The sequence below is a fragment of the Gekko japonicus genome, unplaced genomic scaffold, assembly GCF_001447785.1.
Source record: "Gekko japonicus isolate JY-2015 unplaced genomic scaffold, Gekko_japonicus_V1.1 scaffold3848, whole genome shotgun sequence".
Classification (NCBI taxonomy): Eukaryota; Metazoa; Chordata; class Lepidosauria; order Squamata; family Gekkonidae; genus Gekko; species Gekko japonicus.
The window spans coordinates 92,103-106,151 of NW_015164313.1; the positions used below are offsets into that span (position 1 = coordinate 92,103).

Consider the following 14,049-nt stretch of genomic DNA (forward strand, 5'->3'; position numbering starts at 1 on the left):
CTTGTGAGCAGAAATTCTACTTTGTGAGCTGCTGGCATTAAAGCTGCGAGTGAGCGATTTGGCTACTGCATCAATTAGTTTGCTCTAGAGCCATCCTTCCCGAGCTAAGGCAAAAATGTGTGAGCTGGAGGCTAAGAAACTGTGAGCTAGCTCACACTAACTCAGCTTAGAGGGAATACTGGCGCCAACCACAAAATGGCCACCTGAGAAGCCCAAGCGCAGGGGGGCGTAAGAGGGGTAAATTTTAAAAATACACTGGGAAAGAGGTGTCAGAGAGAGAGAGAGAAACAATAAAACCAACTCTGTAGTGGCAGCTGTCGCTGAAATGTTATTTCAATCTTTACAGCCAATCAGGTCTCAGATGGGCAATTGGAAGTCCTACTGGGCAGGAGCCACCTGGCCCCGCCCATTTTCTGAAAAGACTTGGCGGCAATGTTCCCTCTAAGCTGAATTAATGTGAGCTAGCTCAGTTTTTTTTAGCCTCCGGGTCACACGTTTTTGTCTTGGCTCAGGAAGGATGGCTCCAGAGCAAACTAATTTATGCAGGAGCCAAATCACCGGCTTACAACTTTCATGCCAGTAGCTCACAAAGTAGGATTTTTGCTCACAGGACTCCATAGTTTAGAGGGAGCATTGCTTGGCGGGGGCCATGAGACTTGTTGGTGGGCACTCTGGTGCCCTGGGCATGACACTGGGGATCCCTGAACTAGCCAGTCTTAAGAAAATGTGCCCCAGGAATAGAGAAATTCACCTTAAAGGTCGCTTGCAATTGGACTTGATAATCTTCTTCCCCCGCCTCTCTTCTTATTGAGCTCCATGTTTGCAATTAAAAAAAAAGATTTCATTTAAAACTGTTACTTTGTTCTCAGTGAAAAATATGTGCAAATTATTTTGGGGGTAGGGGGAGACCCTGTTCTTCTGGTACCAGATGAAAGCTGTCCAAATATAATTTTTAAATCATAATTTTTCATCTACTCGTAAGACCAAAGCTGTTGATTTAGGTCAGTTTCCTTCTTATTTCAGTCCACGTCTTGTATGTAAGCTACTGTGGAGATCCTTCATTAGTGCAAAAGCAAGGTGTAGGTCGTTTACATGTGCACAAAGCCCACCTGCTTTGCCAGCAGGCTAACCATTACTGCGTTCTGCTTTCCCACCCCCAGTGAGCCCCACCCCCCAGGAAGTAGAAGAAAGACCCCTGCAAGGATTGCCGCAATGCCCAGTGGAAGAGCACCCCAGCTTGGTAAGGGGATCACGGATGGTGGTGGCGGAGAAAAGCAAGAGTGCATCTGGAGCTGCAGCAGAGGGTTTGGGAAGAGACCCTTTGGCATTTGTGACTACATAGCCATCATATGTTTTGGATTAGGATGAGGAGGGGCAGGCTTCCGTCGCCGTTTTTGCAATGTTTTTGTACTTCTGTCAGAGGATTTCACAGACCCTGACAGACCTTTCAATCCACTTTTCTTGCACTTTGCAACTGCATTTTACTGTGGGCTTTTCCGCATTGTCATTTTTCTTGCTTATGTGTTCCTGTTGCTTCAGGGTTTTTTCCTATTCCGCACATGTTTTGCTCCCTCCAGTGGTTGATTCCATGTTATGTCGCTTTATGTCTGGCATATCTCACTGCAGATCGAACTGCAGATTTTTATGCGGGACGTAAAGCAATGTAATATTGAATCGACCACTGGAGGGAGCAAAACATGTGCTGAACAAAAATAAACACCCAAGCAAAAGGAACACACAAGCAAGGAAAATGATGCGGAAAAGCCCAGTGTGAAATGGCAAAATCCACATGCAAAGGATGCCTATAGTGCATTGAAAGTGGATTGAAAGTGCGTTATTCAGCAAGTGCGAAAACACTAAGAATGAAACTCCCATAAATCCTTTCTTGTTTCCCCTTCTCAAACATCTGCCTAAATATCCTCTTCCTTACCTTATTCATGAAACTACACAAAGAGACCCCCCCAGGTTTAGCCAGGCAGTGGGTGGAGGGGAGGGGAAGAGTCTGTCTTTCAGCCTTTCAGTTTTATTTTGGGTTGTACATCGCCCAGAGCCCTGCAGTAGCATGGGTGGGGCGGTTCAATGATGATGATGATGATGATGATGATGATGATGATGATGATGATGATGGTAATAATAATAATACAATCTATAAAATTGGTGGCCATGTTGTGGTGGCTAGCTGGAGCTCCCATATTCAGAAGCAGTGTACCTCTAGATATCAGATATACTATGTGGGCTCTTCTGTGCAGAAGCTTGTCAGAGGCCCTGTTCATACGAGCCCATTTGGGCTGGGAGCGGGACGGAACGGGGGCGGAGCAAACGGCCGCAATCCCACCTCACAATAATAATAATAATAATAATAATAATAATAATACAATCTATAAAATTGGTGGCCATGTTGTGGTGGCTAGCTGGAGCCCCCATATTCAGAAGCAGTGTACCTCTAGGTATCAGATATACTATGTGGGCTCTTCTGTGCAGAAGCTTGTCAGAGACTCCTTGATAAGAAGCAAACACGCTTCTCTTGGAAGGATCTTTGGCAGCCACAGCTGGCCTTCCCTCACAATGTGCAGTCCCGGGAACGCATCGAGTGCTCTCTCTTTGCATGCACCAAGAGCTGGGGTGCAACAGTTTGTCCAGCAACTTATGCCAGATGGTGCCTCAAACACACCCCAGGATCTTCTGCAAGCCACAGAGTTTGAATGGGTGTCACTATTTAAACCCAAAAGGCATAACAAAATGCTACAATAACCCTATTGTCTAAAGCAACAGTCCCATAAACATAAACCACAGCTTTTAAAAAAAAAGTTTGAATGATGGACATGGAGTTCTTGGTGGACAGTGAATGTAGATTCCCTGAGGATGTGTGTGTGAAGTGTCGTCAAGTCACAGCCGACTACGGTAACCCCAGCAAAGAACTTTCAAGCAAGTGATACAGCAGAGGTGGTTTGCCCTTATTTTCCTCTGCAGAGTCTTCCTTGGAGGTCTCCCTCCCAAGCACCAACCCTTCTTCGCTTCCAAGATCTACTGAGATTGAGCTATACTGTGCTGCCTTCCCTCCCTCACTGAAGATAGGCAGTCTGAAAAACACTTTCCTACCCTGCCCTGACCTGAACATCCCAGGCTAGCCCGATCTCCTCAGATCTCGGAAGCTAAGCAGGGTTGGCCCTGGATGGGAGATCACAAAGGTGTAATGGTTAAGAGTGGCGGACTCTAATCTGGGATTCCCCACTCCTCCACGTGAAGCCAACTGGGTGACCTTGGGTCAGTCACAAGCAATGTTCCTTCTAAGCTGAGTTAGTGTGAGCTAGCTCACATTTTTTTAGCCTCTGGCTCACAGATTTTGGTCTTAGCTCAGGAAGGATGGTTCCAGAGCAAACTGATTTATGCAGCAGCCAAATCACCTGCTCACAACTTTAATGCCGGTAGCTCACAAAGCAGAATTTTTGCTCACAAGACTCCACAGCTTAGAGGGAACATTGGTCACGAGTTCTCCCAGAGTTCTCTCAAGGGCAGTTCTCGAGAGAGCTCTCTCAGCCCCACCTACCTCACAGGGTGTCTGTTGAGGGGAGGGAAAGGGAAGGCCATTGTAAACTGCTCCAAAACTACTACTATTACTACTACTTCTCCTCCTTCTCTACACAGAGGCAGGCAATGGCAAATCACCTCCATTCCTCTCTTGCCTTTAAACCACCCTGAGAGGTTGCTATAACTTGGCTGCAACTTGATGGCACTTTCCACCCCTACACATTGTCTAGGGTGCGGGGGTCCCCAACTTTTTTGTGCCTGTGGACACTTTTGGAATTCTGGCAAAGGGCGGCAGGTACAGTCACGAAATGGCTGCTGCAGGAGGTGGGGCTAACCACAAAACTTCAGGGATGGAAATTATATACCACTCTAATAGTAACCCTTCAACATTTCAGCCAGAAGCTCTGTTTAACAGAGTACCTTTTAGGTGTTGTAGATTTTCCGGGCCAAGACTACAATGGCCAAGACTATGGCCATACAGCCCAGAAAATCTACAACAACTAATGAACTCCGGCCGTGAAAGGCTTCGACAACATAACGTACCTTTTAATCAGCACAGCCAATCGGAAGCCTTGCTGTGCCAAGCCCCCACCTAGCCCCACCCACTTTCTAACAGCACTTGGTGGGTGCCAGGAAAGGGTGTCGGCAGGGACCACGTTGGGGGTCTCCTGCTCTAGGATTCTTATATGGCCCACACTTTCGGGATGCTTTTAGGACGACATGGGGGTTTTATTCCTGCGGCACCCCTGGATTCACAGACTGCTTCTTTGTTGTACCGCACCCTCCGCCCTACACAGGAAGCAGAAAAGGGGAGCGCAAACCTCCTGGAGGACCCCAGCAGCTTCCCTGTTCGTTTGCTCATGAAGGGATCGTTGAACAACAACAGCTCTGAAGCAGACGGTGAGTGGGGAAAAAGCTGGAAGCCAGTCGGGGCTCAGGTAGGGGGTGGCAGAAAAGCTGTGTGGGGGGGAGTCCTGGAATGAAGTGATGGAGGGCAATTCTGCAGTTAAAGGCACAGGGGCAGTGCCAGGGGAAAAGGTAGCCACCAATAGTGGGAGGGACCGTGGCCAACGCTGAAACAGGAATAGGCCACAAAGCTGTCAAGCTTGATACCCCTCCCCTTCCGCATGCTGTGCCTTATACCTGTACCAGTCTTGTGTGTGGCGGAGGGACCCTCGACCTATGGCAGAAGCAGATGAGATTGTTCTATGCCTCAGATTCAAGCTACATCCCTAAATCACTCAGGAAAGCAGACCTTTTAGAGGGATTCGCGTCCTCCCGGGGTAACTGAACACACATAACCCAAATGGAGTTAAAAGAGCAGCCCTGACAATGGTCTGAAAGGATGTCACTGTTAGGGATTTCAGTGTAAAAAGCAGAGATCGTAAATGCAGCAGAGCCACTTGTATTAGCCTTTAAACAAGAAAGTTTGCTTTACTAATGAGGGAAGGGGTGCTGGGGAATACGACAAACAAAAGAAAGGATTAACATCCTCTCTGACTATACTGACCTACATCTTGACTCTCTAAAGTCTAAACCACACATGTGCTGGCCCCAGAGCAATAAACTTTCTGAGCCTCCACCCCTGGGACATCTTCTAATCTATTGATTACCCAATTGGAGAAACCCAAACCTAACTAATTATGCATTTTAGCACTTTGCTCCGGTGGCAAGTACGTGCAGGGTCTGCTATCGGTTCTCTCACTAAACAGCTAGGATATCAGCATGCATATAGGTAAAGGTAAAGGTTTCCCTTGCTCAAAAGCCAGTCGAATCCAACTCTAGGGCGCGGTGCTCATCTCCGTTTCCAAGCCGAAGAGCCAGTGCTGTCCAAAGACTTCTCCGTGGTCATGTGGCTGGCATGACTAGACACCGAGGTGCACGGAACGCTGTTACCTTCCCACTGAAGTGGTACCTATTTATCTACTTGCAATTTCTTGCTTTCGAACTGCTAGGTTGGCAGGAGCTGGGGGCCAGAGATGGGAGCTCACTCCGTCACGCGGCATTCGGGTCTCGAACTGCTGAACTACCGACCTTCCAGTCTGCAGTTCAGCATCTTAACCACTTGAGCCACCGCAGCTCCTACAAGCATGCATATAGGTAAAGGTAAAGTTTCCCTTGCTCGAAAGCCAGTCGAATCCGACTCTAGGGCGTGGTGCTCATCTCCGTTTCCAAGCCGAAGAGCCAGTGCTGTCCAAAGACTTCTCCGCCATCCTTTCTGAGCTAAGACAAAAATATGTGAGCTGGAGGCTAAAAAACTGTGAGCTAGCTCACGCTAACTCAGCTTAGAGGGAACACTGGTAACCAGTTTCATTTCAACAGAACATTTACTCTCGATCTTTATGAGACGGCATTTGATTAGTTCTGTCTACCGGCAGTTTTAAATTATTGATTTTAACGAGTGGCCTTTAATGTATTTTATTACTATTTACTTTGTAAGCCACCTTGAGTTCCGACAAGGTAGAAAGTGATGTACATTCTTCCATGATCTCAGGGAGAGAACTTGCAAACTCCAGTAGTAACCAGCTTCATTTCAACAGAACATTTACTCTCAATCTTTATGAGATGGCATTTGATTAGCTCTGTCTACCGGCAGTTTTAAATTATTGATTTTAACGAGTGGCCTTTAATGTATTTTATTGCTATTTACTTTGTAAGCCACCTTGAGTTCCGACAAGGTAGAAAGTGGGCTGATGAATGTTTTAAATAAACAAATAAGTGAAACAGAGGAAGGAATAACGATTCCTTAACTTCACTGTTACCCTGCCTTACCTGAGATGGCCTCGTGGAGCCACCCAGCTTCAGGGGATGTCTGGAGCAACATTTATTGACTTCATTTATACCACACCTTTCTCCTCAGCGGGGACTCAAAATGGCTTACATCATTCTCCTCTTCTATTTATTTCTTTGTATCCCACCGTTCACCCCAATGGCCACCAGCCAAAGCGGCTTGCCTCATTCTTCTCTCCTCTGTTTTATCCTCACAACAACCCTGTGTGAAAAGTTTAGGCTGAGAGTGTGTGACTGGCCCAAGGTCACCCAGCGAGATTCCATGGCTTGCGTGGGGATTCAGACCTGGATTTCCTAGAACCTTCTCTATGTTACCTTCACAGCAACCCTGTATGGAAGGTTAGGCTGAGAGTATGGGACTGGCTCATGGTCACCCAGCAAGCTTCTGTGGCAAACTGTAGATTCCAATCTGGGTCTCTGAGATCCTAATCAGATACTCTAAATCTCTACACCACACAGGCTCTCAATATCACATATAACACAATATCGCTTATAGCTGAGCCAGTTTAGTGTAGTGGTTAAGAGCGGCGGATTCTTAGAACCAGGTTTGATTCTCCACTTCTCCACATGCAGCCAGCTGGGTGACCTTGGATCAGTCACAGTTCTCTCGGAACGGCGGAACGGTCTCAGCCCCACCTACCTCACGGCCGTGTCTGTTGTGGGGAAAGGAAGGCAATTGTAAGCCACTTTGAGACTCCTTCGTGTAGTGAAGGGCGGGGTATAAAACCAACTCTTCTTCTTCTTTTCAAGGACACACACACACCCCTTTGAACACATGAACGTCTCCAATGCCACTGGAAACCTATATTAAAGGATTTCATGGCTTTTGCTTTTGAATTTGGCTCTTTTTCACATGGACCTTTCTCTGTGGTCTGCCCCAGCCCTTGTGTTCTTTTGCTCTCCAAGGAGGGTCACCCTGTCGTGATGGATTTATACCGAACACATGTCCAACTTGACAGGGCTTGGAGCAGGGCTGCCAAACTCCAGGTTGGGCTTGGAGAGCTCCCACTATTACGGCTGATCTCCAGACACCAGAGATCAGTGCCCCGGGATAAAATGGCTGCTTTGGAGGGGGGACTCTACGGCATCGTACCCTGCAGAGGTTCCTCCCTTCCCCAAATCTCACCCTCCCAAGGATCCACCCCCCCCCCCAAATCTCCAGGTATTTCCCAACCCAGAGCTGGCAACCCTACCATGGAATGGCTGACCCTGTGACCTCTGGCTCCCCCAAGAGGACCCATGAAACCTAAGGGGGATTGGGGACTCTGGCCTAGATCTCTGGAGTCTTCTGCATGGCACGTCATCACCCCATTTTCTTACCCAGCCGTCTCCCTTCAGGGGATGCCGAATGGAGCCAAGGAGGCACCCTGGAGACTGCTGATAGAGTGCTGAGGACTTGCCTGAAGAGGATCTCTCTGGGTAAGGCTGAAGCCTTCTTTGACTGATTCCCCTTTGAGACGATAGACCTTAACTCTGGCCTGGGGTCTTACAGGCCCCTCCCTGCCTTCGCTGTGCCTTTTGCTGCCCACAGCAGGACAAGAACCAGTTTCCCACCAGTCTCTGGGATCTGTGGGGCCTTTCTGAGGATCAGAGGGCCATCTAAGCCAGGGGTGTCAAATATAAGCCCTGGGGGCCGGAATCGGCCCGTCTAGGGCTCTTATGTGGCCCACAAGCAACTGGTGAGGGAGGGAGTGCTGGGGGGAGTGGGCGGAGCCACTCCATTGTGGTTTCAGCAGGGCAGAACAACCTTATCTGCAGCAGTCAAGCATCGTGGGGGCATGGGCTGCGTCTCTAGTCCGCCCATGTGGGTTTCCTCTGCACTCCCCTCCCAGCCCATGGGGCCTTGCAGTGAGGATACACCAACTCAGATCTTACCAGCTGCTGTCCTTTATACAGTGTATATCTCTAGTACCTGGCCTTGTTTTTTATGGCACACATGGCCCGGCCCAACAAAGTGACATGTATATCAGATCCAGCCCTCATAACCTCTGATCTAAGCCACCAGCCAAAGCACAGGGTCCATCTTTGGACAGAGAGCTTAGGCAGATTTCTTTCCTCAGCCTTCCTAGTCTGGAAGGCTCCAAGTGCAAGGCTCCCAGTAGGTAGTTAAGTGAGGGGTGAGAGGCAATGGTAAGAGACACTGCAGGACCCTGAACCCATCCTGACTACCAGAAGTGTTGTCTGTTTCTGATTCCACCCAGTTGTCAATCCCCTTTTTCAGGGCTTTTTTGTAGATAAAGCCTAGCAGGAACTCATTAGCATATTAGGCCACACCCTGACAGCACAGCTCATTCACATATTAGGCCACAACCCCATGTTACCAGAAGGGTGGTCATCCAACCACACCTACCTTTTGCTTCTTATTCTCTTTACCTTGTTTGTTGTCAAAACCCAGGGCTTTTTGCATGTTAGGCCACACACCCCTAATTGTAGCCAATCCTAATGAGTTTCTGCTGTTGGGTGTGGCCTATTATGCTAATGAGTTCCTGCTGGGTGTGGCCAACTTGGGAGCCAGCCGGAACTCCGTTCCTGTGTGTTCCTGCCCAAAAATAGCCCTGCCCTTTTTCACATTGTTTATGTGTGAGGGCCGACCTACATGTTACCTGTGATACTATGTCCATGTTGCAGACAGACATGATGTTGGGGAACCAGTGTTCCCAAGCGTGCTTCCTCTCCCTAGACTCCACCCCCAAAATCTCGAGGCACTTCCCAACCTGGAGATGGCAGCCCTATATCCCACTGAGATCCCTCCCTAAGCCCCATCCTCCTCAGGTTCCACCCCAAATCTCCAGGAATTTCCCCAACCCAGAGATGGCAACCTTACCTTTGCACCCTTGACCCAACGTGCCACAGGTAACGTGTAGTTTGGTCCTCCAAGTATGCTCATTCTACAGTTGTACTGTGGAAATGTTGGGTTTTTAAATTTCTTTTTACAGAAGCAAGTTTCTAGTCCTCAGTAGACTAAAGAAGTTGTTGCTGAAATCTCAGGAGCCAGCAGAAGGGCTGAGTTGCCGTTCCAGTGACCAGGGGAATTTGGCCTTCCCCATAACTTTCAGCATAAATCATGCAAAAATATGCCAGTCCGCATATTTGCACTCTGGATGCCAACTGCATATCTTTGTTCCTAGGTTAGGGTTCCGTATGCAGCCACGGCCAGTAAAAACTGAGCGCTGTTGTAGATCCCCCCCCCCCCAGTTAATAATGGGAGTTTTTCAGAGTGCTCAATTCTGTAGCCGATCCTAGTCCAGTATCTCAAACCTCTCTGTCCTTGCAGCCACACAGAACCCAAAGAACCAGCAACAGACGGGTCCTGTCCGGATGGTCACCAAATGGGTGGATTATTCCAACAAGTATGGCTTTGGTTATCTGCTGTCGGATGGGTCAACAGGGGTCCTCCTTGCTGATGGAACGCATATCGCACTCTGCCCTCGGCGCCAGTGGGTATCTCCCTGCCACCCCCCAGTCTCTTTTTGGGTGCTTGTTCAAAATGATGTCAGTTACAGAGCGTTCACAGAGGAGGAGAAGTCTATCAGTCATGGTTAGCCATGATAAATAAATGGAACCTCCAGCTTCAGAGGGAGTCTGCCTCTGAATACAAGTTGCTGTGGGATCAAAAACTGAGGGAGGGGCTGCTGCCTTCATGTCTTGGTTGTGAACTTCCTGTAAGCATCTGAGGGACTGCTGTGGAGATCAGGAGGCGTGGGGAATCAAACCCGGTTCTCCCAGATTAGAGTCCACGCGCTTAACCTCTACGCCAAACTGGCTCTCCAAAAAGGCTTGGGTCGTGTATTGATATAAATAGTAATACACAAAGGCACCACAACACCTACAGCCCCAAACAGCCTTTCCCACCAGGATCTGGAATAGTGTTTGCAGTTCCGGTTGTCGGAGCCTTTGGTCCATCCCGGCCATATAATTTTGCGGCGCTTCCTCTTGCTCCGCTCCAGGCATGTCTGCTACTGTACAGAAGTCCAGGAGGCCGTGTCTTTCCCACGGAGAGAGGTGCCCCCATCCTTGGCCACGAAAATGGGCATCCTTCATTTCTTCACCCAATACATGCAGCAGCGGCTGATGGAGGTGAGGAAGGGGGGCAACTAGAGAAGGGAGGAGCTTTGTCTCCAACTTTCCCTTGATTGGCATTTTGCAAACAGAGACTCTTGCATCACCTGTGGCAGAGGAAGGCGCCACCACTAACAGAACGGAGCTGCCAGCTCCAATCCAATATATCGATCAATAAAGAGATATGTTTTACCCTGCAAGCCTCTTGAAATGCCTTCTGACTCACCTTAAAAGCCATCTAAAGACAGCCATTAGACTCCCGAATCACAATAAAAATACAGGGACAGTCTTGCATAGTGGTTAGAGTCCCAAACCAGGACGTGGGAAGGCCAGGTTTACGTCACGGAGGGCACAACAACCGATGCCACTCTTGGTGGGGTAGAGCAAGACAGACACAACCCAGGTAAATAAATAAGTGGTGTGAGGGGGTCAAGAACAACAATGCAATACGTACGACACCACCAAATAAATTTGAACTGAAGGGCCAGATCTACTGGAGAAGGGGAACACGATCGCTACTCACATGTCATGTTCAGTCTTTCATTTAGATCTTGTAAACAAGAAATGAAAGAACTGTGAGAATATTTATGTCCCTAAAATGGCGTAAGGAGCTGCGGTGGCTCAAGTGGTTAAGAAGCTGAACTGCAGGCTGTGGAAGGTCCGTAGTTCAGCAGTTCGAGACCCGAGTGTGCCACATGACGGAGTGAGCTCCCGTCTCTAGTTCCAGCTCCTGCCAACCTAGCCGTTCGAAAGCAAGAAATTGCAAGTAGATAAATAGGGACCACTTCGGTGGGAAGGTAACAGCGTTCCGTGCGCCTTGGTGTTGAGTCATGCCGGCCACATGACCACGGAAACGTCTTTGGACAGCGCTGGCTCTTCGGCTTGGAAACGGAGATGAGCACCGCAACCCTAGAGTCGGATTCAACTGGCTTTTGAGCAAGGGAACCTTTACCTTTTAAAATGGGGTAGTTTGGGAAAAGTTGATGTTAAAGATCAGGAAAGGGTAGCAGAAATGGTACAGGACCTTTTATTTTCTTTCTTTCTTTCGTGTGTGAGAACATGCCTCCCAAATTCTGGCCTGCCCTTTTCATCTTCCCTAAAGATCTGCTGCAGCAACTCTTTGGACAGTTGGCGGGAGGGAGGACTTTGATAGACGTGAATGAATATATCATCAGGAGCTTCATGGGAAGAGCACGTTTATTCTGTCCAGCTGTGAATGTTTGGTATCCTCCTTTTGAAAGCCAGGCATGGGGGCTGGAAACAGACCAGAGGAAATACAGAATACTTCATTGGTCTTTGGAACTCATGGCTAGGGGATTTTGTGGACTTTGGGGGTCCACTAGGAGAGTACTCAGAGGAAGGAGAGCTGGATCTCCTTTTGGTTATTAGCCATGGCAACTAAAAAGACAACCGTCCCAGTTCAGAACCCAGCTAGGGCTACTCCCCCCTGGCCCTGTTGGGTGGATTCAGGGAAACATCAGGCCAGCTAGAGAGGACGGAGGCACTCCTGGGATTCCTCCGGGCCCTACAGCCTCCTCTCCTTCCTGTTTATGCAGGGGGGGTATTGAACCTTTGCTCCTCTGCAGGGTGGCCACCAGCCGGCAGATCCCGCGGGCTCCGCAGACAACGTTCACCTCCTGCATTTTGCAAAGTCCGACGAAGCCCTGCTGATGCTTTTCAGTAACGGGACCCTGCAGGTAAATTGTGAGTCCCCAGATCACACATTTCCGCACACACATAAATACCCCCCTTTGCACCCACTCCCGAGTCGTCCTGGTCCACCTTCCCGGTGAAACAGTTTTAAGCAGGTCAGCCTGCCGGAGTCCGACCCCTGGTTGGGTGGGAAGTGCCGTCAAGTCACAACCAGTGTTCCCTCTAAGATGAGTTAGTGTGAGCTAGCTCACCGTTTTTTAGCCTCCGGCTCACACGTTTTTGTCTTTGCTCAGGAAGGGATGGCTCCAGAGCAAACTGATTTATGCAGGTGCAAAATGGCTTGCTCACAACTTTAAGGCCAGTAGTTCACAAAGTAGAATTTTTGCTCACAGGACTCCACAGCTTAGAGGGAACATTGGTCACAACCAGGGCTATTTTGGGGCAGGAACGCACAGGAACGGAGTTCCGGCTGGCTCCCAAGTTGGCCACGCCCAGCAGGAACTCTTTAGCATAATAGGCCATACCCAACAGCAGAAACGCATTAGAATTGGCTACATTAGGGTTGTGTGGCCTAACATGCAAAGGAGTTCCTGCTACAAAAAAAGCCCTGGGTTTTGACCACAAACAAGGTCAACAGAATAAAAAGCAAAAGGTGGGCGTGGCTGGATGACCACACTTCTGGTAACGTGGGTGTGTGGCCTAATATGCTAATGAGCTGTGCTGTCTGGGCTGTGGCCTAATATGCTAATGAGTTTCTGCTGTTGGGTGTGGCCTATTATGCTAATGAGTTCCTGCTGGGCTTTTTCTACAAAAAAAAAGCCCTGGTCACAACAGACTTATGGTGACCCCTGTGGGGGTTTTCAAGGCAAGAGATATTCAGAGGCGGTTGGCCATTGCCTGCCTCCGTGTAGTGACCCTGGACTTCCTCGGCAGTTTCCCATCCAGGTCCTAACCGGGGCCAGCCCTGCCTAGCTTCCAAGATCTGCTGAGACTGGGCCAATCCACACCCACCTGCTTTCCATGGGTCTCTCTCACCCATTGGGGTTTCTCCCCCCCCCCAGGTCAATTTCTACCACGACCGCACAAAGATCGTCCTCAGTTGCCAAGCTGGAGAGTACCTCTTGACGTTTGTAGACCGCCAGCGCCGGAGCACCACCTTCCCCATGGAAACCCTGCTGCAGGAAGGGTGGACGCTGCCCCTCCGAGAGCGGATGGAGTATGCCCTGCGCATGTTACACTGCCTGTAGCGACCCCACCCCATGCTCCCATCCCTGGCCGCCAGAAACAGATGCAGGAATGTGAAGACCCGCCTGTGAGGTTCTGCCGCACCTGGGACTGTTCGCGGGCTCATGGGATAGATTTCGCACTCTTCCACAGCACCTTTTTTATTTCCTCCCAAGAGTGGAAAAAATTGGCGACGAGGCTGGAATATTTGGAACTCTCCAGAGTGCTATTTTGGAGCTGATGGATGTAGTCAGTGATGGGGAATGTATTGCAGAGCTGCGAATGTGTACGGTGATGGTATGCATGTCATGGGGGAATGACCTCAACATCTGGGCAAGATCTCTGTGGCTGGAAAGAGGAGGGAAGGATACAGGGTGAGAACGTTGCAGAGGCAACGGTGAAGGGCAGAGAATGCAGGAGTGGCTGGCCAGTGGGCATCCGTGGGAGGCCAGGAAGTCAAGAAAGGAGGTGGAGAGGTTTGTCTCCTCTTTAAGACAGGGAAATGGGATTGGAGAGGCTGCAGCCACAGGAGTACCTACAGGTGATTTTCACCCGCCATTTTTTTTTAGGTTGGCGATATGCGCTTGGGCGAAGCTTTGCCCTGGCGTTTGTTTTTTTAAAAAAGAAAAAGGTCCTTAGTTTAAGGTGTTAGAGGAGTCCGGGACCTCAGGGAGGCCAGTTTGGTTTTTAAACTTTAAAGGTACGTCCTCTCTTCAGGGCATGCTTTTCGGGACGGGGTGTTTTGCGCATGCGCGAAGATCGCCATTCTGTGGATGGCTGCCTATGTGCATGCGC

At 49.3% G+C, this 14,049-nt stretch overlaps 1 protein-coding gene across 1 annotated transcript in view; it reads left to right on the plus strand.

The window, feature by feature from the left end:
• The window catches only part of LOC107108400 (serine/threonine-protein kinase PLK2-like), a 34,731-nt gene extending 20,889 nt beyond the window's left edge, over window positions 1-13,842 (plus strand). Inside the window, exons 9-15 of the mRNA XM_015408829.1 lie at window positions 1,161-1,240; window positions 4,326-4,428; window positions 7,657-7,737; window positions 9,593-9,755; window positions 10,266-10,395; window positions 11,964-12,074; window positions 13,092-13,842. Of these exons, the coding sequence (XP_015264315.1) occupies window positions 1,161-1,240; window positions 4,326-4,428; window positions 7,657-7,737; window positions 9,593-9,755; window positions 10,266-10,395; window positions 11,964-12,074; window positions 13,092-13,277 (854 nt within the window). The 3' untranslated portion in view covers window positions 13,278-13,842. The remainder of the gene's footprint in view (window positions 1-1,160; window positions 1,241-4,325; window positions 4,429-7,656; window positions 7,738-9,592; window positions 9,756-10,265; window positions 10,396-11,963; window positions 12,075-13,091) is intronic.
• Window positions 13,843-14,049: the final 207 nt, after the last annotated feature.